We start from the raw sequence: 22,834 nt of genomic DNA on the forward strand, positions 1-22,834 counted from the left end.
GCGCGCCTGCTGCTACTACGCAGATATATTCCAGTATGCTCGGGAGTGTAATAGAAAGCAATGGCAGCTCCGCACAGCACTGAATATAATGCAGTCAGCTATACAGCCGCCCAGACATATCTGTTTCTGGATAAACTGCAGGGATGCCGCCCTCATTTTTTATATTTTCTGAACAATTGATAACAAAAAAAATCAGGGACAATCAGCACTTTTTGCAATTTACTGCACATATGCCTGGAAAAAGCAGGAGGAAGGAGAAGGGAGCTCACATGATGACCCTGAGAGGGGGAGGGCTTACCCTGATCGGCTCCCAGACCTCTGAGCCCTGCCATGTGCCCAGACCACATATGGGGTGTTTCTGTAAACCTAAGAATTTGGATACTATTGAGATTTGTTTGGCTTTTAACCCTTTCTGAGTTACAGTAAGAATGGATTAAAAATGGAAAATCTGTAACAAAATTTGTAAAATCAGATTTGTATAATTTGAGGAGAGTATGTAAGCCCCCCCCCCTTTCTTAACATTTTTACAAATGACATCTAAAATTTTAATGTATTCACAGATTGAACATAGTCCTGTTCGGGGAATTCTATAGTAGAATGTGGTCATAAACATAAGAATTCACAGCAATACAGTCAATGCACCCTTCTAATATATAGATAATAAATAATAAGAAGAAAAAGAAAATCAAAATCTAGGGTCAGATTGATGTTAGCTTGCACGATATTTGCAATCTGGTTAGTAGATGTTAGTGAAACCTATTGGGGGCAGTAGCCCTAATTCTGGCCCTAGTGTAGCAGCCCTGCCTATATACGGAATAGCCGCCCCGATAGGGGCGATCCCGTCTCTCGTGCCTCCTAGTGTCCCTGGTTAACCCTCTCACGGGGTGGATGCCTATATAATGAGGGACCCTATAGGGACGCCTGGGCTATTCTACACAAGAAAAATAATAAATGTATATAAATACCCAAGGTAAGGCCTCTTTCACACTTGCGTTGTTGGGATCCGGCATGCACTTCCGTTGCCGGAGGTGCCTGCCGGATCCGTAACAACGCAAGTGTACTGAAAGCATTTGAAGACGGAACCGTCTTCCAAATGCGTTCAGTGTTACTATGGCACCCAGGACGCTATTAAAGTCCTGGTTGCCATAGTAGGAGCGGGGAGCGGTATACTTACAGTCCGTGCGGCTCCCCGGCGCTCCAGAATGACGTCAGAGCACCCCATGCGCATGGATGACGTGATCCATGTGATCACGTGATCCATGCGCTTGGGGCGCCCTGACGTCACTCTGGAGCGCCCGGGGAGCCGCACGGACGGTAAGTATGCTGCTCCCCTGCTCCCCGCTACACTTGCCATGGCTGTCAGGACTTTAGCGTCCCGGCAGCCATGGTAACTATTCAGAAAAAGCTAAACGTCGGGTCCGGCAATGCGCCGAAACGACGTTTAGCTTAAGGCCGGATCCGGATCAATGCCTTTCAATGGGCATTGATCCCGGATCCGGCCTTGCGGCAAGTCTTCAGGATTTTTGGCCGGAGCAAAAAGCGCAGCATGCTGCGGTATTTTCTCCGGCCAAAAAACGTTCCGTACCGGAACTGAAGACATCCTGATGCATCCTGAACGGATTACTCTCCATTCAGAATGCATTAGGATAATCCTGATCAGGATTCTTCCGGCATAGAGTCCCGACGACGGAACTCTATGCCGGAACACAACAACGCAAGTGTGAAAGAGCCCTAAGTGACAGACAACACCCTAATACCATATGTGATATATAAAAAGAAATGATTTAGAATTGGAAAAGTCAAATGTCCAATAACGTCCCTACGCGTTTCGCCTGGTTGGTGTCAGGCTCATCAGGGGACATATTTGACAAAGAGTACCTATCACCATAGAGAATTACAAATATTATTATACATATATAAATTTATTTTATTTTTTATTTTTCTCTTTAAAGATAATCAGAGAAATATTGGAACATATGATAAAATAGGCCAATAGCTAGAAAACGCTGATCAATCAATTTAATAAGGTGATCAAGTCAGTTACTGTTAGCAGGAGATGATAAATGAGTAAATGAACGGAAAAGGTCTCAGTACTGATGGAAGAAACCTAAAATCATTCACGTGTCTCGTGCTATCAAGCTATGGCCAGACTGCGATATACCAAATCATATATCTAGGTATATGGCCCTCAGTCTATTATAGTAGGACTGTGCCTATATGTTTAGACCAAGCCAGACGTTATGCCAGTAAAGCATATCAGATATAGGATACAAATCAATCTGACATTTGTGGCATAACAATGTTAACTGCTTAGTCAGCTCTAATGACAACTACCGATCCACATCAAAAGATATAGCATCACTGATCAATATGCAATATTAAGTGGTATCAGATAGTTTCCGTCGGTAATACTTGCATGCCCGTTAATGGTTAGATAGGTAGGCCGGTGGTGATGTCCACAAATCAGGATGTTAATAGCGGTGATAGCATCGTGATAACCCAAATATAGCAGTTATTTTAGGTCAAACCCAACCGAACACCTATATGCTAAGGGACCGCCAACCTACCCAGCCGCATGTCAACAAAAAATAGAATGGTTACCCACAGATGACACCTTAATTATAAACTTATCAGGGAAAACTCTGTCTGAGGACGAGATGTCCATATTAAGAAAAGGACTTACCTATGTACCAACTACGAGATTTAACTGCTTCGACTGGATCAAGGATATACAACTCTTTGCCAGGAAACTGCGCTGGCATAAGATCTTCGTATCATCAGATAAACAGAGATGTCAGGAGTTAGGTGTGGAAATGGGGGACCTAGAGGGCATTGCCACCCTTGTACATCTTCTAGAGGAAGGTGAACGACCCAAGGGTCAGGGCCCTTTCACCACCTTGAGAAACAAAAGTGTCAAGATGCCACCCAAAACATTAAACGACGCAAACATAGACATCTTTTTAAAATCAGTCACACGGGACCTAGAAAAAATAGTCTACACTACCTCTGCAAAAAATTACACTCCGGCAGAAATGACTGCACTACAAAACTTAAAGGGGTTATCAGAGTTATGGGGAAAAAAATAAAACCTAACAAAATTAATCAGGATATACATATACATTAGTCAAGCTTGATTTTTTGAAAAAAGAACGATCCTTACACCTTTTCCAGGTTCTGTTATTGCTGTGTTTACATGCAGCAGTAACAACAATGACTCATCTCTCCCTCATGAATATTTGTGGGAGGGGTTGATTTCAAAAGAAAACCCTCCACCCCGCCCCCCCCCCCCCCCAATATAATAAATGGGGATGGAGTGGCAGCACGGTGGGACATATGTAGTAGCGATACAAGTGCCGAATGAAAAGCTGCGGCAGTGGTGAGGATCGCGCATATGCGATCAGCTATTAGCCGCAGGGAGGAACTTGGAGGGAGCCGCAGCACAAGTGAGGATCGCGCATGCGCGATCAGCTATTAGCCGCAGTTAGAAAGTTGGAGGTAGCCGCGGCACAAGTGAGGATCGCGCATGCGCGATCAACTCACAGCCGCACGGACTGTAATCCAGAGAGGTGGGGGCGTGGCCAAGGCTGATGATGTTCCGTTTACATGGCTTAGTCACTCCGACAAGCAGAGAGCTCCATGTCAACGGAACGTCACAGCTGATGACGTGGGCGGTCACATGACTGTTTAGTGGAGCAGAGAAACGGCACAAGATAGGTACAGCAAGTGATTTAGGAAAACTAAGGTATAGGAGAAATAAAGCCATAAAGATAAGGTTAAGTTAACTCGGATAACCCCTTTAAGCACAAATAGGGATATCATTATCAAATCATCAGACAAGGGGGGGAATATCGTTGTCCTCTCATTACAACAGTATAGAGACATGTGCCTCTCCTTGGTCTTAGATAAAAATAATTACACAGTCCTGAGGGGGGATCCAACTGATAGATTCCAGAGAGAACTATCTCAGATATTACAAGATGGTCTGGAAAATAGATGTATTGACCGGAAAGAATTTGAATATTTATTACCTACCACCCCAAAAACAGCAACGTTCTATGGGCTTCCAAAAATACACAAGGGCACAAGTCCCTTAAAAGGACGGCCCATAGTGTCTGGGATTGAGAGTCTTACCCATCATGCCGCTGTGTATAATGATAAAGTTTTACGTCCCTTTGTATCCACACTTCCTTCGTATCTACGGGATACGACTGATCTACGGCAAAGAGTTGAGGGTGTCACTATAGAACCTGATAGTTGGTTTGCCTCTATAGATGTAGAAGCCCTCTATACCTCCATCCCTCACAATAAGGGCTTATCAGCCGGTAAATATTTTTTGGATTCTAGATCTGTGGACTTACACCAACATAATCAATTTACCCTCCAGCTTCTTAATTTTATTTTGACACACAATTATTTCATTTTTGAAGACCGCTTCTACCACCAGCTCAGGGGTACCGCGATGGGTAGCCCTTGTGCACCTACGTATGCCAATCTGCTCCTGGGCTGGTGGGAGGACACAGTCGTGTTTTCTGAATCTATGCCCGTAACTTTGCTAATTGTAATACTTCTAGGGTTATATACATGGCTCAATGTGACTGTGGACTTAAATATATAGGTAAGACCAAAAGGATTTTTAAAAAACGAATCCTTGAACACATCGGGGATATTCGTAATAAACGGGATAAACCCATTTCTAGACATGTATGGAGTAGACATGCAGGATCCGTCAAAACCATGCATTTCTCGATGATTGAGGTAATAAAAATGTCCAAAAGAGGTGGGGACTTAGATAAATTGTTAAAACAAAAAGAATCAAGGTGGATTTTTAGGTTAAATACTGTCACACCAGCTGGTTTAAATGAGTCTATAGATTTTGCGTGCTTCATTTAAGACGTCCTATCTATCTTTTAGGATCATCATATCCCTTATATCATAATAAATACTAATCGGGGGGCCAATTTCTTTATAATGGACCCCGAATATATATCTTTGCCAATCACCCTTTAATAACTCAAGTAAATTGGTTACATAGATATTAAGTTATCAGCCCGATATATCTAAACAGATATTTATTTAACAATCCTGAATCGGCTACTGTTACGTAACCTCATCTACATGTGGCTGTAAATAATATATAGTAGGACATTTACATTAGTGCCTCACAGTCAGCGTTCTCTATGCGTCTGCTCTGCTTCCCCTTAATGGTTGTTACACTATGTGATCGGCCTGACCCAATAATCATGTGACCGGCTCGGTAAGATCAATCACATGACCGGCACAGTGGTCACGTGGGTGCGTCTGATGTCAGACGCTATTTGTTTCATCTCCCACAGAGGACTACGTGCCAGCGTCTGACGTCAGACGTCATCCGGCACTGTTACCACGTGGGATCCCCATGTGACCCGATACCCGGAAGTAACAGTTTAAAAGGCAGGAACGCCGGCAATACCTCGTCGCCTATCTACCGGACGCTGCTATATTTGGGTCATCACGATGCTATCACCGCTATTAACATCCTGATTTGTGGACATCACCACCGGCCTACCTATCTAACCATTAACGGGCATGCAAGTATTACCGACGGAAACTATCTGATACCACTTAATATTGCATATTGATCAGTGATGCTATATCTTTTGATGTGGATCGGTAGTTGTCATTAGAGCTGACTAAGCAGTTAACATTGTTATGCCACAAATGTCAGATTGATTTGTATCCTATATCTGATATGCTTTACTGGCATAACTTCTGGCTTGGTCTAAACATATAGGCACAGTCCTACTATAATAGACTGAGGGCCATATACCTAGATATATGATTTGGTATATCCCAGTCTGGCCATAGCTTGATAGCACGAGACACGTGAATGATTTTAGGTTTCTTCCATCAGTACTGAGACCTTTTCCGTTCATTTACTCATTTATCATCTCCTGCTAACAGTAACTGACTTGATCACCCCATTAAATTGATTGATCTGCGTTTTCTAGCTATTGGCCTATTTTATCATATGTTCCAATATTTCTCTGATTATCTTTAAAGAGAAAAATAAAAAATAAAATAAATTTATATATGTATAATAATATTTGTAATTCTCTATGGTGATAGGTACTCTTTGTCAAATATGTCCCCTGATGAGCCTGACACCAACCAGGAGAAACGCGTAGGGACGTTATTGGACATTTGACTTTTCCAATTCTAAATCATTTCTTTTTATATATCACATATGGTATTAGGGTGTTGTCTGTCACTTACCTTGGGTATTTATATACATTTATTATTTTTCTTGTGTAGAATAGCCCAGGCGTCCCTATAGGGTCCCTCATTATATAGGCATCCACCCCGTGAGAGGGTTAACCAGGGACACTAGGAGGCACGAGAGACGGGATCGCCCCTATCGGGGCGGCTATTCCGTATATAGGCAGGGCTGCTACACTAGGGCCAGAATTAGGGCTACTGCCCCCAATAGGTTTCACTAACATCTACTAACCAGATTGCAAATATCGTGCAAGCTAACATCAATCTGACCCTAGATTATTATTTATTATCTATATATTAGAAGGGTGCATTGACTGTTTTATACATAAATATTAAAAGTTATATTTTAGAATGATGGTATTGCTGTGGAATCTAAAATTTTAAGCTTTCTACCATCCTAAAAAAATGTAACTACATTTACAAAATGATATCAACATAATGCAATGTAAAGTAATGACTAGTTTATGTGGTGTCACTATCTGTCTTAAAGGGGTTGTGAACCGGGACATACCTCCATTTTCACTCCGGCAGCCCCCCCCTGACTTGAGCATTGGAGCAGTTCATGCTCCGATGCTCTCCTTTGCCCTGCGCTGAATCGTGCAGGGCAAAGGCATTTTCAGGAGTTCCGGTGACGAACCGGGTCTCTATGGGGCTGCCAGGAAGCCCGGTGACGTCACCGGCACTGATGGGCGGGCTTTAGTGCTGCCTTAGCCTGTAAAACGGCTAGGGCAGGGATAAAGCCCGCCCATCAGAGCCAGTGACGTCACCGAACACACGGCCGGGCGGAAGCTTCCACCCGGCAGTGTGTTATTGCAAACAAAAGAGCCCGTGCCCTGAGCGATCTAGCGCAGGGCAAGGGAGCGCATCGGAGCATGAGATGCTCCGATGCTAACATCAGGGGGGCTGCCTGTCACGGCCTTTGGTTTGCGCTGTGACACTGTTGCCACACTTGCGGTTGCCCACGGCGCTGAGTTGCTGTGAGAGCATGCGGTGGCAGTGTCTCGGCCTTCTGGGTGATTGCTGTGACATGGTTGCCACGCATGCTGTTGCCACTGGTAACGTGTGGTTTGGTATGCTTGTGTGTGCACTGCCCCTTTAAGTGGCTTCCTTCCTCTGTCTGGTGTTGGAAGGGTTAACTCCCTTCCTAGTGTTTTGTGAACACTGGGTTTATGTGTGTGTGGGTCTGGCTGCTTGGGCTATTTAGTCTCTGCTGGATGCCTGAATCTCGGTGTTCCTCCAGCCTTGGTGTGTGCTGGTGGTTCACTGTTCATGGCTTTTACTATCTGTCCAGTGAGGGCCACCCTTGTGGTCATTGATGTTATTATGGTGTCTCTTTCCCTTCTTATCTTTTGGTTTGCAAGGGTTATGTTCAGGGTATTGTATGTCTTGTGTGGTGTTACATGGCTGGTGGTGTTTGGTGTCCAGCATGTTTACTAGATATTCCCCTGTCTCACGTTTATTGCAGCTATGGTGTCCTGGGTCCCTGGGTGGTTTGTGGTGTGTGCTGTGTCCTTTAATGTTGGTGTGGACAGCAGCACTTGTGCATGGGTTCCAGTCAGTGTGTCTGTGGCAGGTAAGTGTGTTACTGGTTACACTTACCTGCCATCTCCTTATGCTGTATGTGTTCCCCTCTCCTTGCAGCCTGGCCTCAGATAGAGACTCCTGTTCCTCCATTACTGGGATGAACAGGTCGTCTCTTCCCGGCTCCTTGGTGAGGGATTACCAGGGCGAGTATCCTGAGCTGTCCTACCATCGGGGTCCACTCATACGGTGAGGAGTCAGGGAGAGGATTGGGGATGTTGTAGGAGGTGACCTGCTCCCTTATTACTCCTTTTGGCCAGGCTGATCCCCTTTTACCCTTTGACACCGCACGGTGGGGGGTTTACCCCACTCCCCACCCTGACACTGCCTGGGTGAAAATATGGGTTTGTCCAGGTTCAGCTCTGAACCCAGACAACCCCTTTAAAAGGAAAGAAATTGAAATTTAGAAAATTGCTAATTTTCTCAGAATGGTTACAATAAGTAAAAGCGTCCCAACGTTATTACCACATAAAGTGACACATGTTAGATTTGCAAAAGAGGGTCTGGGCAGGAAGGTGAAAAGTTGGCCAGGGTAGAAGAGGTTAAAGGGAACCTGTCACATGGTGCCTGAGTTGAAAGCAGAATCAGCTTTGCAGAATCATATACGATAGGCCCCTTGCAGACGAGCGTGTCCGGATGCGTTGCGAATGCGTTCAGTGAAAAACGCGCAATTTCACAGGCAAAGTCATTCAGTTTTGCCTGTGATCGCGTTCAGTTGTTCAAATTTTATTGCGCGGGTGCAATGCATTTTGATGCGTTTTGCACGCGTGTGATAAAAAACTGAATGTATACAAACAACATCTCTTAGCAACCATCTGTGAAAAACGCATCGCATCTGCACTTGCTTGCAGATGCGATGCGATTTTTATGCAGCTACATTCAAATCTATGGGGCCAGCGTTGCGTGAAAATCGCAGAATATAGAACATTCTTGCGATTTTCACGCAACGCACAAGTGATGCGTGAAAACCAACGCACATGTTCACAGCCCCATTGAAATGAATGGGTCTGGATTCCGTGCGGGAGCAATGCGTTTGCATCACGCATCGCACCCGCGCAGAATACTCGCTCGTGTGAAAGGGGCCTATAGTTTTAGGCCCCTTTCACACGAGCGTGGCGGATTGGCTCCGGGTGCGTTCAGTGAAACTCGCAAGCAAGTCGAGTCAGTTTTGTCTGCGATTGCGTTCAGTTTGCATTTTGATGCGTTTTTCACATGCGTGATAAAAAACGTAAGGTTTACAAACAATATCTCTTAGCAACCATCAGTGAAAAAAGCATTGCATCCACACTTGCTTGCGGATTCGATGCGTTTTTCACTGAACCTCCATTCACTTCTATGGGGCCAGGGCTACGTGAAAAACGCAGAATATAGAACATGCTGCGTTTTTCACTCAATGCAGAATTGATGCGTGAAAAAAAACCGCTCAGGTACACAGACCCTTTGAAATGAAAGGGTCAGGATTCAGTGCGAATGCTATGCGTTCATGTCACGCATCGCACCCGTGTGGAAAACTTGCTCTTGAGAAAGGGGCCTTATAGGAAAATATTCGTGTTGAAGTCCAGGAGGCGGTTCTATCAGTGATTGACAGCCTTCCCTCTATGACTGTGTATACAGAGATAGCTGTCAATCACTGATAGGACCGCCTCCTTTTTCATTTTTATGTAGCCTTTGTATAATGGTAATGTGAAAGAGAGTACAGGTACAGGAAACTTTTTATATGAACTGTTTATACATTATTTGAACCAACGGTGCTGTTATTTAAAACAAAACAATATAATGATATATTGGTTGATATTTGCCATCCAAAATATAGCATTTGCCAATATCCAAGCTCACAACCCTCGTCAAGGGTCCTCGTTGTCTTGCGAGTCCCTAACTAAAAAAAAAAAAATACTGAACTAAGAAATTTTCTTTCCAGGAACAATACACTTTTAACCACCTGTTTTGCCTGAGTCCGGCTTGGGCAGTGGGAAAAGTAGTTAACTGTTCTGTCCAAGCTGGGCTCGGGCAGAGAGTGGAGGGGGAGGGCTGCTTTAGATCAATCACAATTTAAGTCGAGTCAGGAATAATCACGGGTAAAACCTGCTTATACTTTCAGCAGTATTCACTCCATCCCGATTTCTATCAGTGATATCTTCCCCTGTACTGAAGATATTGCTGTCATTCTGGAATGTCAGCTTTCAAAAATTACAAAGCTCATATCTCTAGCTGGTACCAAACCAGAGATATGAGCAGTTAAAGCAGCCCACTTTCCCTGTCAGTGTGGAGGAGAGGAAGCAGCTGCAGAGCTGACAGGCTGCAGAAGGAGAGAAAAAACTGTAAAAATATATACAAATGTGATATTATCTTTATTGTAGTGACCCAGATAATAAAATTATATTATTTTTACCACACAGTGAACTCCGTAAAAAAATTCAACAAAATAATGTAAAAATTGCTGTTTTTTCTTTCCCCCTAAAAATAAAATAATAAAAGTTATTTAATACACTATATATAACCCAAAATGTTTCCTAAAAAACTTACAACTAATCCCGCAAAAAAAACAACTAACATTTAGAAGACAAAAAATTAAAAAGTTATGACTGCCAGAACACAAAGGGGGGAAATATTATTGGTCCTTAAGGCTAAAGTCAATGATGTCACTAAGGGGTTAAAATTCCAAGTGTGTCCCCTGAGCTGTGCGCCAACAAGATTTACTGCAGGCACACATTGAAAATCTACAATAAAAGAAAAGTGACATTTTTGGGATGGTTTTTCCAATTTTAGCTGATGTCTTAAGGGGGAAACTAAAAAATGAACATCAATTTTATCTGTGTCCATGTGTACTCTACAGCTGCCTTGGAGCAAAACCCAGAAGGGACTGAAAATAGTCAGCAAATAAGAACTTCACTCTGAGTTCAGCTGCTCTGGCTCTTCCGCTTGGGCTGGTGTAGAAGACACTTGGGCTTCCTCTTCCAACATGCTGTATTAAATACGTTTAAAGTTATGCAGAACAACACAGGTTTTCACAATACTGTTTGAATCCGGGGGGGGGGGGGAAGCAGTCTGGTTTAAAGTTGTTTGGGAGCAGCACTTATACAAGCAGACAAACAACGCGAGTTTGTGAGCGTTCGAGTGTTTTATTTTAAGTGTGTGTTTGTATTAAGTGTGTGATTTTAGATTAAGTGACTTGAGATTCAGAGACTTTAGGAGCGGATTACACTAAGTCAGTTGCTTCTCATTGCACTATGTATTATTGTATTTTTCTTTATCTTTTCTTGTGTAATCCCTATTAGTATGTGTTCCATTATTGACAGAGCAATCCAGTGCATATCTTGTCTAATGTATGCAGTCCTGGAACAGCCGTTTCAGGTGCATATCTTTGTTTGACATAGTTATATAGTTGATATGGTTGAAAAAAGATATAAGTCCATCAAGTTCAACCAAGGGATAGGTGGGGACGCGAATACCAGAAGGAAGTGAGACTCAGATTTCTACACGTTTTCATAAGCATTAATGTTGTTTACTTTTAAGAATTCATCTAAACCTTTTTTTAAACTCTCCACTGTTCCTGCTGGGACCACGTCCTGAGGAAGTCTATTCCACAGATTCACAGTCCTTACAGTAAAGAAGCTTTGACACTTCTGGAGACTGAACTTTTTCTTCTCCAGTCGGAGGTAGTGCCCCCTTGTCTTTTGAGAGCATTTTACATTAAACATGTGAACAAATTGCCCGTTTGGAAACGCACATCGTGTATCTAAATTAGCGAGTTTCAACACTGCGAAGCGTTGGCCATTTGGAAAAGAGTTTGCTGCTCACTGAGCAGGCACTCTATGTGATAGATGTGGGGGAGGGTGGTAACATGGAAGCTCAGGAAAGTTAGGTAGGTAGCTGGATAACAGAAAGCGGGGTAGAGGGAAGAGTGCCAGGGAGGCTAGCCCTGATCTGACACACCCCAACAAGTTTTCAAGGTTGGCAGACGAGGAGGATGTCAGTTCAGGGAGAGCACTGCTGCAGCCGGACACTTCCTCTGCCAGTCAGGGGAATGTCAGCTCCAGTAAGCAGCGGACCAGGAGAGCAGGGCAGGCCAGACAGGTGCTGGGAGACTCAATTATTACCGGTATAGATAGGGCCCTCTGTGACAAAGACCGGGATCGTCGAACGGTGTGTTGTCTTCCTGCCGCTCAAATACGACACATCGCGGATCGGGTTGACAGATTACTGGGAGGGGCTGGAGAAGATCCAGCGGTCATGGTCCACATTGGAACCAATAACAAGGTTAGAGGTAGGTGGGGAGTCCTTGAAAACAATTTTAGGGATTTAGGTCACAAGCTTAGGGTAAGGACCTCAAAGGTGATATTTTCCAAAATACTACTTGTACTACTTGAGCCACACAAGAAAGACAACGGGAGATTAGGAAGGTTAATAAGTGGCTCAAGAACTGGTGTAGGAAGGAGACGTTTGGGTTCCTGGAGAACTGGGCCGACTTCTCTGTCGGCTACAGGCTCTATCGTAGGGACGGGCTGCACCTCAATGGGGAAGGGGCAGCTGTTTTGGTGGAGAAGATGGCTAGAAGGTTGGAGGAGTGTTTAAACTAGGAACTGGGGGAGGGTAATTACGTTATAGGAGTTATTGCACTATGTAAAGGTTCCATATTATTTATTATTTCTTTGTTGATGCTTCACTATCAAACTTATTATTCAGTATTTTATAATATTTATGCAGTTTTTATTCCCTTATAATCATGTAATTACACGACCGACTTCTATGCGGTTTCATATTTAGTGCATGTTAGGAGATGGTTCCTCTCATATGTATTGTTATACTTATCTATGTCAGCTCAAGGACCTTCCTGGGGGAGTGGCTAACTACCCGTGAAGCGTTCGGGCACGTGACAGGCCATCACGGGTCCGGCGCATCATAGGGGCGGGGCGTGTGCGCGGTTGCCTGATTGGCCATCAGGCGACCAGCGCCCGCTCCCCTTTCTTTCCCCGTGGCGCGGGCGGGCACGTAATTGGCCATCGTGTGTCCGGCGCGTCACGGGGGCGTGGTGATTGGGTGACCGCGCCCATCCCCTTATCCACCTCCTGTCTTGTTGGGCCGCATTTACGGGCGTTCTCTGCCTGATTATGATACGGATACAGGTGAGCTGGGTACTTTATAAGGAGAGCCGCACCCCCAGAGGAAGGCATCGCCGAAATGCGCGTCGGGGTACGTGGCTCTCCTGAGGTGGATATCCCTAATATAATGGGTATGTGATTACACTATGTCTTATTATGAGGTTAAGTGATGTGGTTGTTCATAGATTTGTGATATGTTTCTGAGCCCTGGCCCTTTAGAATATTCCATTTGGGCTATTTTGGTATCCCTCTTACTGTGCCATGGCTGACCATCTATGTATATGGAGATTTAGTTGTCACTATGCACTTGCACTTTTCTGCGCTGTTTGTGTCCGCCTTTTGATGTAGAGATTCAACTCATTGTATGCACTTTATACCCTTTGGGTGCTATATTTTCATATATATATATATACACATATCAACTGTGGACACAGATATATGCGCAGCATTGAGCCAGATAATTTTTTTGTCTCTATCCCTCCCCTGTCCTTTTCCTCTACATGTACGTGCTGTTATACCTCCTCATGTGTAGTCCAATTTTTTATCTGATGTATCATGGTCTTTTTTTTATATAAATGTGATTTGTATTTAATAAAGAATATATATTTTTGATGATATACCCGTTTAGTCTCAGTTCATTTTCAGTATAGAGGGAAGATAGTGCAGATAGAGAACTGGGGCAAGGTGTAGGGTAAAAATATACATAAACCTCTTAATTGTATGTATACTAATGCCAGAAGCCTGACTAATAAAACTGGGGAACTGGAATTAGTGATGTGTGAGGAGGACTATGACATAGTGGGTCTAAGGGTGCATTCACATCACTGTTTAGCTTTCCGTTCTTCTGATCCGTCAAAAGAAGAGAGAGGGGGAAAAACAGGATCCTGTAAAAAAAAAAAACAGATCCTGTTGCATCAGTTGTCATCCGTTTGAGCCATTTCCGTCTGAAATCACCTTTTTTTGACGGGTAGAGTTATAACGGAATTCTAGGACGGAATGCAAAACGGAAGTCTTTAAGAGACATTCAGTTTTTCTCAGTCCTAATACATGTCTATGGGGACACATAACAGTTCTGTTTCTTTCCGTTATAAATGATGGAAAAAATAGTCCTGTCAACAGAAACAGAACCGTTATGTGCCCCCATAGACATGTATTAGGAAGGAGCAAAATGGAATGCCTCTTAAAGACTTGACTGCAATTAATAATGCCCCCATTAGTTCCCCCAGTAATAGTAATGCACCCATTAGTGCCCCCCAAATAATATTAATGCCCCCATTAGCACCGCACAGAATTCATAATGCCCCCATTAGCACCCCCCAGAATTAATAATACCACTATTAGTGCCCCTAGTAATATTAATGCTCCCATTAGTGCCCCCCAATAATATTAATGCCCCCATTAGCACCCCCCAGAATTAATAATGCCCCCATTAGTGCCCCCAGTAATAGTAATGCACCCATTAGTGCCCTGAAGAATTAGTAGTGCCCCCATAATAGTAATGCCCTTATTAGTGTGCCCCAGTAATAGTTATGCCCCCATTAGTGCCACCCAGTAATAGTAATGCTCATATTAGTGCACCCCATAATAGTAATGCCCATTTTAGTGCACCCCAGTAATAGTAATACCCCCATTAGTGCATCCCAGTAATAGTTGCATGTTAAGCCTCATGCACACGGCCGTTGTTTGGGTCCGCATCCGAGCCGCCGTTTTTGCGGCTCGGATGCGGACCCATTCACTTCAATGGGGCCGCAAAAGATGCGGACAGCACTCCGTGTGCTGTCCGCATCCGTAGCTCCGTTCCGTGGCCCCGCAAAAAAAATATAGCATGTCCTATTCTTGTCCGTTTTGCGGACAAGAATAGGCATGTCTACAATGGGCCGCCCATTCTGTTCCACAAATTGCGTTAGGCACACGGGCGGCTTCTGTTTTTTGCGGATCCGCGGTTTGCAGACCACAAAAAACGGCACGGTTGTGTGCATGTAGCCGAGCCATCCGGGGCTGCCAACTGTCCATAAATACCTGGACAGTCGTAAATTGGGGAATTGACTAATCCATGATTTTTTTTTAGTCTGGAGGTACTTGAGCGGGTCACTAGAATTCTCTTGTACATGAGTTTATCAGTATATCGAGCTACCAACATCTAGTACTTATCAGCTTTTTTTCTTCATAAAAAATAAATAAAACGATCTGCGATTATTTTTATATAGATTGACAAAAAAAAAAAAGAAAAAATCAGGTTGGCAGTCCTGGCACCAACGTACAGGTAGATTCATAATGGGTACTTTTGCATCAGCCTGAGACATAAACAACCCTATTTAGATGTTCAGACACTTTTGCAACAAATCTGCCATCAGTGAATCTCGCCTTAGTGTCAGCCGGAGCCCCTCTATAAGTGACAGTGCCAGATGGGCACAGAATTGGATTATTCCCTCTCCCTGGCACAGTGGGAGATGCCACCTCGAAGGGTTCTTCAACCTACAATACAGCATGTAAAAATCCAAAGCAGACTTTTTTGTACTCTGTAGAGTGTGGCGTGCTGCCACCTGAAGTTCAGAGATAAATGGCCAAATTGAAGAATGAGTAAGTAAAACACTTGATTTGAGAAGTGCAGACCAGTCATAATATGCTCTATACCTCCCATACTATCACACTTCGAGGGTGGGTATAATATATACAAAAACAAAGATAATATTTTTTGCTTTATTATGGAAAAAAACACAGCGAGGGCGGAGATGTGCATCAAGTATGAAGAACCATGTGAGATGGGGAGATAGATGAAATGTGAAGAACATAGATAGACAAGATGTGTATGTGACACACTGTACAGGGGAAGACTAAGTCACAGAATTAGGAACAGGACGGATTGGAGGGAGGAGGGGGCTGCTGGAACAGGAGTAGAAGGGAGGGATGAGGCAACGGCTGTCCCCTTCTGATAACATAATCTGCAGCATAAGATAGACCCTTGGACCTGGGTGTTAAACTTTAGTGACATGGCACTGAGAGAGCAGAACTGAGCATACGGCTGGCACAGAGAGCAGATTGGCCATGGGCAGTATCAGTAAGGAGCATACCATGGGTACGGATGGGCGGCAGCTGCATGACCATCATTCCAACGCCACCGACCCCAGTGATATGGATCTACGGACAATGAAGAGAGATTACCACCACAGGTGAGTGGCAGGGTGGGCAATATGTCCTCCTTATCACTGAAAGTTCCCACAGACACACAGAAGATGGCTTTCTGTAGAAAGATTCATTTTAGCTATGCACCTGCCAGTGAAGAATTTGATTTCATATTTGTGCCACCCAAGTGGTTCACTGGTTGGGTTAATGACTGATGACCACCATTTCTGTGGCCACCTTGACCTACACAGATCATATGAGTTCTGTGACTTGGAATACCAAGGGGCTGAGCCATTGTATCCCCTAAGGTCTAAATCTGGGTACATTTTGGTTCTGGACTTAACATGTTTGACTATTTTATCTTTTTAAGGGCTATGAAATGCTGTAATGCCCCCGCAGGGCAGCTGATCTGGAGTGGTGGGTCAGGACTATCAATCTGTAGGGGGCAAGGGGGATCTAGTTTGTCTGATAACTGAGTTCTTGTGAGATTTGCCATTGCTGTGTGATTTTTCATGACAGTTAATCTAGTAGGTGTCACTGTGATGATTTTGGATGATCCTAAAACATGTGACTTAAGAGGACCAATCTGACCGATGGGGGTCACAGGGATCATCAGGGTGTTGTAAATGACAAAATGAGCATCCCAATAGCTAAAAATCAGTTCCAGTAATTGGAATATTTTTTGACTTGGCCCAGCCAAGCATGCCTCTGTCCTAATTTGGGGGAGAACATTCAGGACAGTTGTGAAACAACAGAATCGGGCATCTTGAAATTCAACTGCCCGTTCCTTTTGTCTGCTGACATCTGCTGTAGGTGGACAGTCAGGAGCCCCAATACACATTAGATAGTTTGCTGGTCCTTTTGAAAATCCAGCAGATTCGGATGAAGTATCTAATTGGCCACCTTTATGTCCATGGTCTCAGTCTGTCAGATCCATGATTTCTCACTTGAGGGCAAAGAACAACCAAGGAATTTATATCTAAATGGTTCTTAGATGAGTAACCGGAGCAACTTACCTCCCATCCTCCATAGAAATAATATGTTTGGTCAAAAGGGGTATTGGGAACATCACTGCACATGTGGTTTTCGTAGAGAAATACTCTTACCTGGATTTTATGGAAGCCATCTGAGCAAGTGGTTAGATCTTTCCAGCAGAAGTTGTTCACGAATGGAGTCCAGGTGAGGATGTACCCATTAATGTTAGTGTTGGGGAATGGCTCATCACTTTCAATGTTTGCAAGTTTAGCTGCTCATATAACATCAATAAATGTTGACCGAACACTTGGATGGCTGATAGATATTCTTCCAGATCCCCCTCCTTGATTTGGCCTCTTCATTGATTTCACCTGCTTCATGCTGCTTTACGTTAAGTAGCGGCTGTGCAGAGTATATCAGCTTTGTCCTAGTCGAGTGTATGGGACAATTAAAAGCAGTAGGGAGAAATGTACACAATGAGGAGACCACAGCTGATAAACAAGGTGCCAAGAGTCTGATCCCCACCAATGGAATATTCATGGCTGTCTCTATCAGAATTGTAGTCTTGGAAACCATTTAAATAATAAAATTCTGAGTACCTGCAGCCACCACCAGGGGGAGGTGGTAAGCTTCCTGAACTGCAAATGCTCTCTTATTTCAGCCATATTTACATAAAGTCTGAAAGCTATAGATTTCAATATACAAAGGTCCTCAGTCATTACAGTGATGGAGAAATAACCTCAGCTGTACTGGGTTTATGATTTGGGTATAAACCAGTCAAAATCTAGAGGCTTAGTACCAGATGAAGGTTCAATTTTGATGACCACTCTTTCCTATAGGTTTGTGTATGGCTCTCCACAGCTCAAAGGGGTTGTCCCATGAAAACAAGTCTTCATTTTTCAAACCAGCACTTGGATCTGAATACTTTAGTAATGGCATCTAATGAAAAGTTTAGTAAAGCCACTGAGTTATTTAATAAAATGTATCTGTATAGCGCCACCTGCTGTTTGTTCTTTTCCTTATTTCTCTGTCTATCTCAGTAACACCCCTGAGGTGGTCACACATGCTCAGTTCCATCCTTCAACTGCCACCAGCTAGATTTTACTGTAAGAAGCTGTAAATCTGCCTTCACATGCGGCAGATTTTGTGCCAGAAAATTCCGCGACTGAAAATCAGGATTTCTGCAAGCCCCATTAAGGTTAATGGAACTGATTTTCAGTTGCGGAATTTTCTGCCACAAAATCTGCTGCGTGTGAAGAAACCTTTATGGCTTATGCACACCAATGTATTTTCTTTCCGTGTCCGTCCTGTTTGTTTTTTGCAGACAGTATGAGGAACTATTCATTTCAATGGGTCTGCAAAAAAAACGGAAGTTACTTTGTGTGCGTTCAGTTTCCGTATGGCCGTTCCGCAAAAGAATAGAACATGTCCTATTATTGTCCGCATCACGGACAAGAATAGGACTGTTCTATTAGGGGCCAGCTGTTCTGTTCCGCAAAATACAGAATGCACATGGATGTCATCTGTAAATTTTGCGGATCGCAAAATACATAGGTTCGTGTGCATGAGCTCTTACAGAGAGAGAGCTGCAGCATAAAGAACACGCCCGCTAAGAAAGGATACACACCCTGAGCTGAAGTAGAAAGGACACTCCCCCTGAGCTGTAGAAGAAAGGTTATACCTAGAGATGAGCGAATTTGATATTTTTGCGATTTGTTTGCGATTAGTTTAAAAGCAGAATTGTGTTATGGATTTTGTTACCGCGGACCATAACGCAATTCTATAACGGAATGCCTTTAGAGGCGTTCCGTTATTCATTCCGTCATAATAGAAGTCTATGGGCTGCAAAATGGATCGGTCCCGTTTCCGTTATGCAGGGGAGAACTCACCTGCATAACGGAAACGGGACGGATCCGTTTTGCAGCCCATAGACTTCTATTATGACGGAATGAAAAGGCATTCCGTTATGCATTCAGTCATAGAATTGCGTTATGGTCCGTGGTAATGGAATCCATAACGCAATTCTGCTTTTACCAGTAAACGAATCACAAACAAATTTCATAAGCGGAAATTTGCTCTAGTTATACCCCCTGAGCTGTGATAGGGAGAAAGCTGCAGCAGAAAGAACACGCCCCCTGAGCTGCCAGCTTGAAATAAATCTAGCAGAGCAATTGGAGCCATGCATGGGGGAATTTCTGGATCCATGTGAGGTACAGCGCTGGTTCTAGCTTTGTTAGAAAGAGATGTCATGTACTATATGATGTCTGATTTTCATTCTTTACATTAATTATGGGATAACCCTTTTAACCTCCCTGGCGGTCTGATTCTTTAAGTCATTTTGTACCCAAAGCGGTACATTCTTGCAGGGCTGCGGCTGGAAGTTCGGTGCCGCGCTCCGGAAATGAGAATGCGGACAGCACATTCCTGCCCCGTTGTAATTACACCATGGTGGTCCCGAGTGTGGTTCGGGGTTAACCAAAAGTTAACCCCGAGCCACACTCGGAATTACCGCCAGGGAGGTTAAAGTGAATGATGTGCTCAAGAGATTGTATCCTGGATTTTCTTATTTGGCCAATGACTGAGCAGAGACGGGGCTATTACAATGTGCTGATGGCCGCTGCCCCATTCCTGTTAATACCATACAGAGTACCAGTATCCTGCTGATGGTGGATTATCCCATATAGTTCTCCATTATCTGTATCACTCGTTTTGGTGACAAACATATATTGGGGAATCGTTCACAATGCAGTTCCTAGTACAATAAAGTGGCTGGAAAAGTGACGCTTCGCTAAGACGTTCTGTGTGTTATTTTCCCTGCAGGATTTTTGTCAATCGGAGTCTGGGCTTGGAGAAAATAAAGTGTTTTGGATTTGATATGGATTATACATTGGCAAGTAAGTTGGTCTCCATAAATGTAAAATGTTAAAGTGTCTATTGTCCAAGCTACACCTGCGCCCTTGGTGAACCTTGTGAATTTTAGCTAATATTTCCTTACAATTAAATTGCATACATTAATACAGCAAGCAGTTTTATAAATAGCAGTATCTCTATCTGTGGGTACAAAAACTGTGAGGACTACAGGACTATGTATTATATTCTCTATTATACTCTTGTGCTTACTATACACTGATATTTCCCACAGTGTACCGATCCCCAGACTATGAGGAACTTGGCTTTGAGCTTCTTCAGGATAGACTGGTTTCCATTGGATACCCACACGAAATTCTTCAGTATAAGTATGACCCCAACTTTCCGACAAGGTTTGTGTCTAGTCTTCTAATTTTTTTTATTTGGAATTTATAGGAATGAGCTACAATAGGCGCTCTTCTGCACTTTTAGGCCGCTTTCACACAAACGTATTGGCTCCGTTCCGTGCATTGGGGACCGCAATGCACGGGCAACATCCGTGCGGCGGCTGGGACGGTTCCAGACCCATTCAACTTGAATGGGTCCGTGATCCGTCCGTTCCGCAAAAAGATAGAACAATTTCTATTTTTTTTAACGGAACGGAAGCACGGATCGGAACCCCACGGAAGCACTCCATAGTGCTTACGTGGGTTTCCATTCCACACCGCACCTCCGGATTTGTTGACCCATTCAAGTGAGAGCGGGAGCACTACGGCCGTGTGAATAAGGCGTTAGGCTGGTTTCACACGGGCGTTGCAGATTGGGGCCGGATGCATTCAGAGTGCGTTCAGTGAAACTCGCACTATTTTGCAAGCAATTCAGTCAGTTTTGTCTGCGGTTGCATTTAGTTGTTCAATTTTTTCCGCGCGGGTGCAATGCGTTTTGATGCGTTTTTCACACGCGTGATAAAAAACTGAATGTTTACAAACATCATCTCTTAGCAACCATCAGTGAAAAGCGCATCGCACCCGCACTTGCTTGCGGATGCAATGCGTTTTTCACGCAGCCCCATTCACTTCTATGGGGCCAGGGCTGCGTGAAAAACGCAGAATATAGAACATGCTGCGATTTTCACGCAATGCAGAACTGATGCGTGAAAAACAACGCTCACGTACACAGACCCATTGAAATGAATGGGTCAGGATTCAGTGCGGGTGCTATGCGTTCACGTCACGCATTGCACCCGCGCGGAAAACTCGCTCGTGTGAAAGGGGCCTTAGGCCTCTTTCACACGGGCGTTGCGGGAAAATGTGCGGGTGCGTTATGGGAACACCCGTGATTTTTCCACGCGAGTGCAAAACATTGTAATGCGTTTTGCACTCGCGTGAGAAAAATCGCGCATGTTTGGTACCCAAACCCGAACTTCTTCACAGAAGTTCGGGCTTGGGATCGGTGTTCTGTAAATAGTATTATTTTCCCTTATAACATGGTTATAAGGGAAAATAATAGCATTCTGAATACAGAATGCATAGTAAAACATCGCTGGAGGGGTTAAAAAAATAAATAAAATTTTTTAACTCACTTTAGTCCACTTGTTCGCGGCCCGGCATCTCCTTCTGGGTTCATCTGATCTCTGTGCAGCAACAGGACCTGTGGTGACGTCATTCCGGTCATCACATGGTACGTCACATGATCTTTTACCATGGTGATTCACCATGGTAAAAGATCATGTGACGTACCATGTGATGACCGGAGTGACGTCACCACAGGTACTTGACCTATAATTAATGCTCACCACAGGTCCTATTCAGTAAAGGGGACAGAAGGAGATGCCGACATCGCGATCAAGTGGATTAAGGTGAGTTAAATGTTTTTTGTTTTTTTTTAACCCCTCCAGCGCTGTTTTACTTTGCATTCTGTATTCAGAATGCTATTATTTTCCCTTATGACCATGTTATAAGGGAAAATAATAATGATTGGGTCTCCATCCCGATCGTCTCCTAGCAACCATGCGTGAAAATCGCACCGCATCCGCACTTGCTTGCGGATGCTTGCGATTTTCACGCAACCCCATTCATTTCTATGGGGCTTGCGTTACGTGAAAAACGCACAAAGTGGAGCATGCTGCGATTTTCACGCAACGCACAAGTGATGCGTGAAAATCACCGCTCATGTGAACAGCCCCATAGAAATGAATGGGTCAGGATTCCGTGCGGGTGCAATGCGTTAACCTCCCGCAACGCATCCGCGCGGAAAACTCGCTCGTGTGAAATGGGCCTTAGTGTTTTGCCTTCGGATTATTCAAGCTGATGTACTATGATAGCAATTTGTCTCATACAAATGAATTGGATCAGACATTAACATAGCAAAAAAATAAATAAAATTTGTCATCAGAAAATTACCAATTTTTTAAATCAAAATTTTATGTTAAACATATTCTTTTTAGAATTTTTGGTGAGTTTTTTTTATTCTCCATGTTACTATCAATATAAATAAAATAAAAATGCATATAATCCTGCAGTTTTCACACTGGCCACTAGGCCTAATTATAGGTCATGATTTCCTGTACTGTACAGATAACGTTTCAGTAGTCATCTCATTATCATCACAGGTGTTATGCAAGCAGGTGTGGACGCACTGCGCCACTGACTGGTTATACTCTGGAGGGGCGTGACTAAGCAACTACCTGGTCTTCACTAGAGCCTCTGATGGGGAGGATAGGCTTGGGCCATTAGGGTAGTTGCAAGGTGCCACTCCAGCAGTCCCTGAGTCAATGGCAGCTGACCAGGGGGTCAGAGATACCGGTGCAAGCACCGAGGGGAAGTACATGGTCAGGAAGTCCGGGGTCAGGGCAGGCAGCGATCAAGCAAGGTCCGTAAACGAAGTCCGAGGTCAGAGGCAGGCAGCAAAAAGGCAAAATCCGATAATTCTAAAAGCAGGGTCCAAGAAGCGCC

The 22,834-nt window shown here is 43.9% G+C and overlaps 1 protein-coding gene across 5 annotated transcripts in view; it reads left to right on the forward strand.

Annotated features, from left to right (window-relative positions):
• Positions 1–12,784: 12,784 nt before the first annotated feature.
• Positions 12,785–22,834, forward strand: part of LOC120986196 (cytosolic purine 5'-nucleotidase-like) — a 48,676-nt gene continuing 38,626 nt past the window's right edge. For 2 of the 5 annotated variants that reach the window (XM_040414603.1, XM_040414604.1), the window contains exons 1-3: positions 15,911–16,105; positions 19,854–19,927; positions 20,176–20,293. In XM_040414603.1, the coding sequence (XP_040270537.1) occupies positions 15,981–16,105; positions 19,854–19,927; positions 20,176–20,293 (317 nt within the window). In that variant the 5' untranslated portion in view covers positions 15,911–15,980. Of the gene's footprint in view, positions 13,067–15,910; positions 16,106–19,853; positions 19,928–20,175; positions 20,294–22,834 lie in introns of those variants that run through there. The other 3 variants (XM_040414605.1, XM_040414606.1, XM_040414607.1) reach the window with 3 other exon arrangements.

Source organism: Bufo bufo, chromosome 1 (genome assembly GCF_905171765.1).
Source record: "Bufo bufo chromosome 1, aBufBuf1.1, whole genome shotgun sequence".
Lineage (NCBI taxonomy): Eukaryota > Metazoa > Chordata > Amphibia > Anura > Bufonidae > Bufo > Bufo bufo.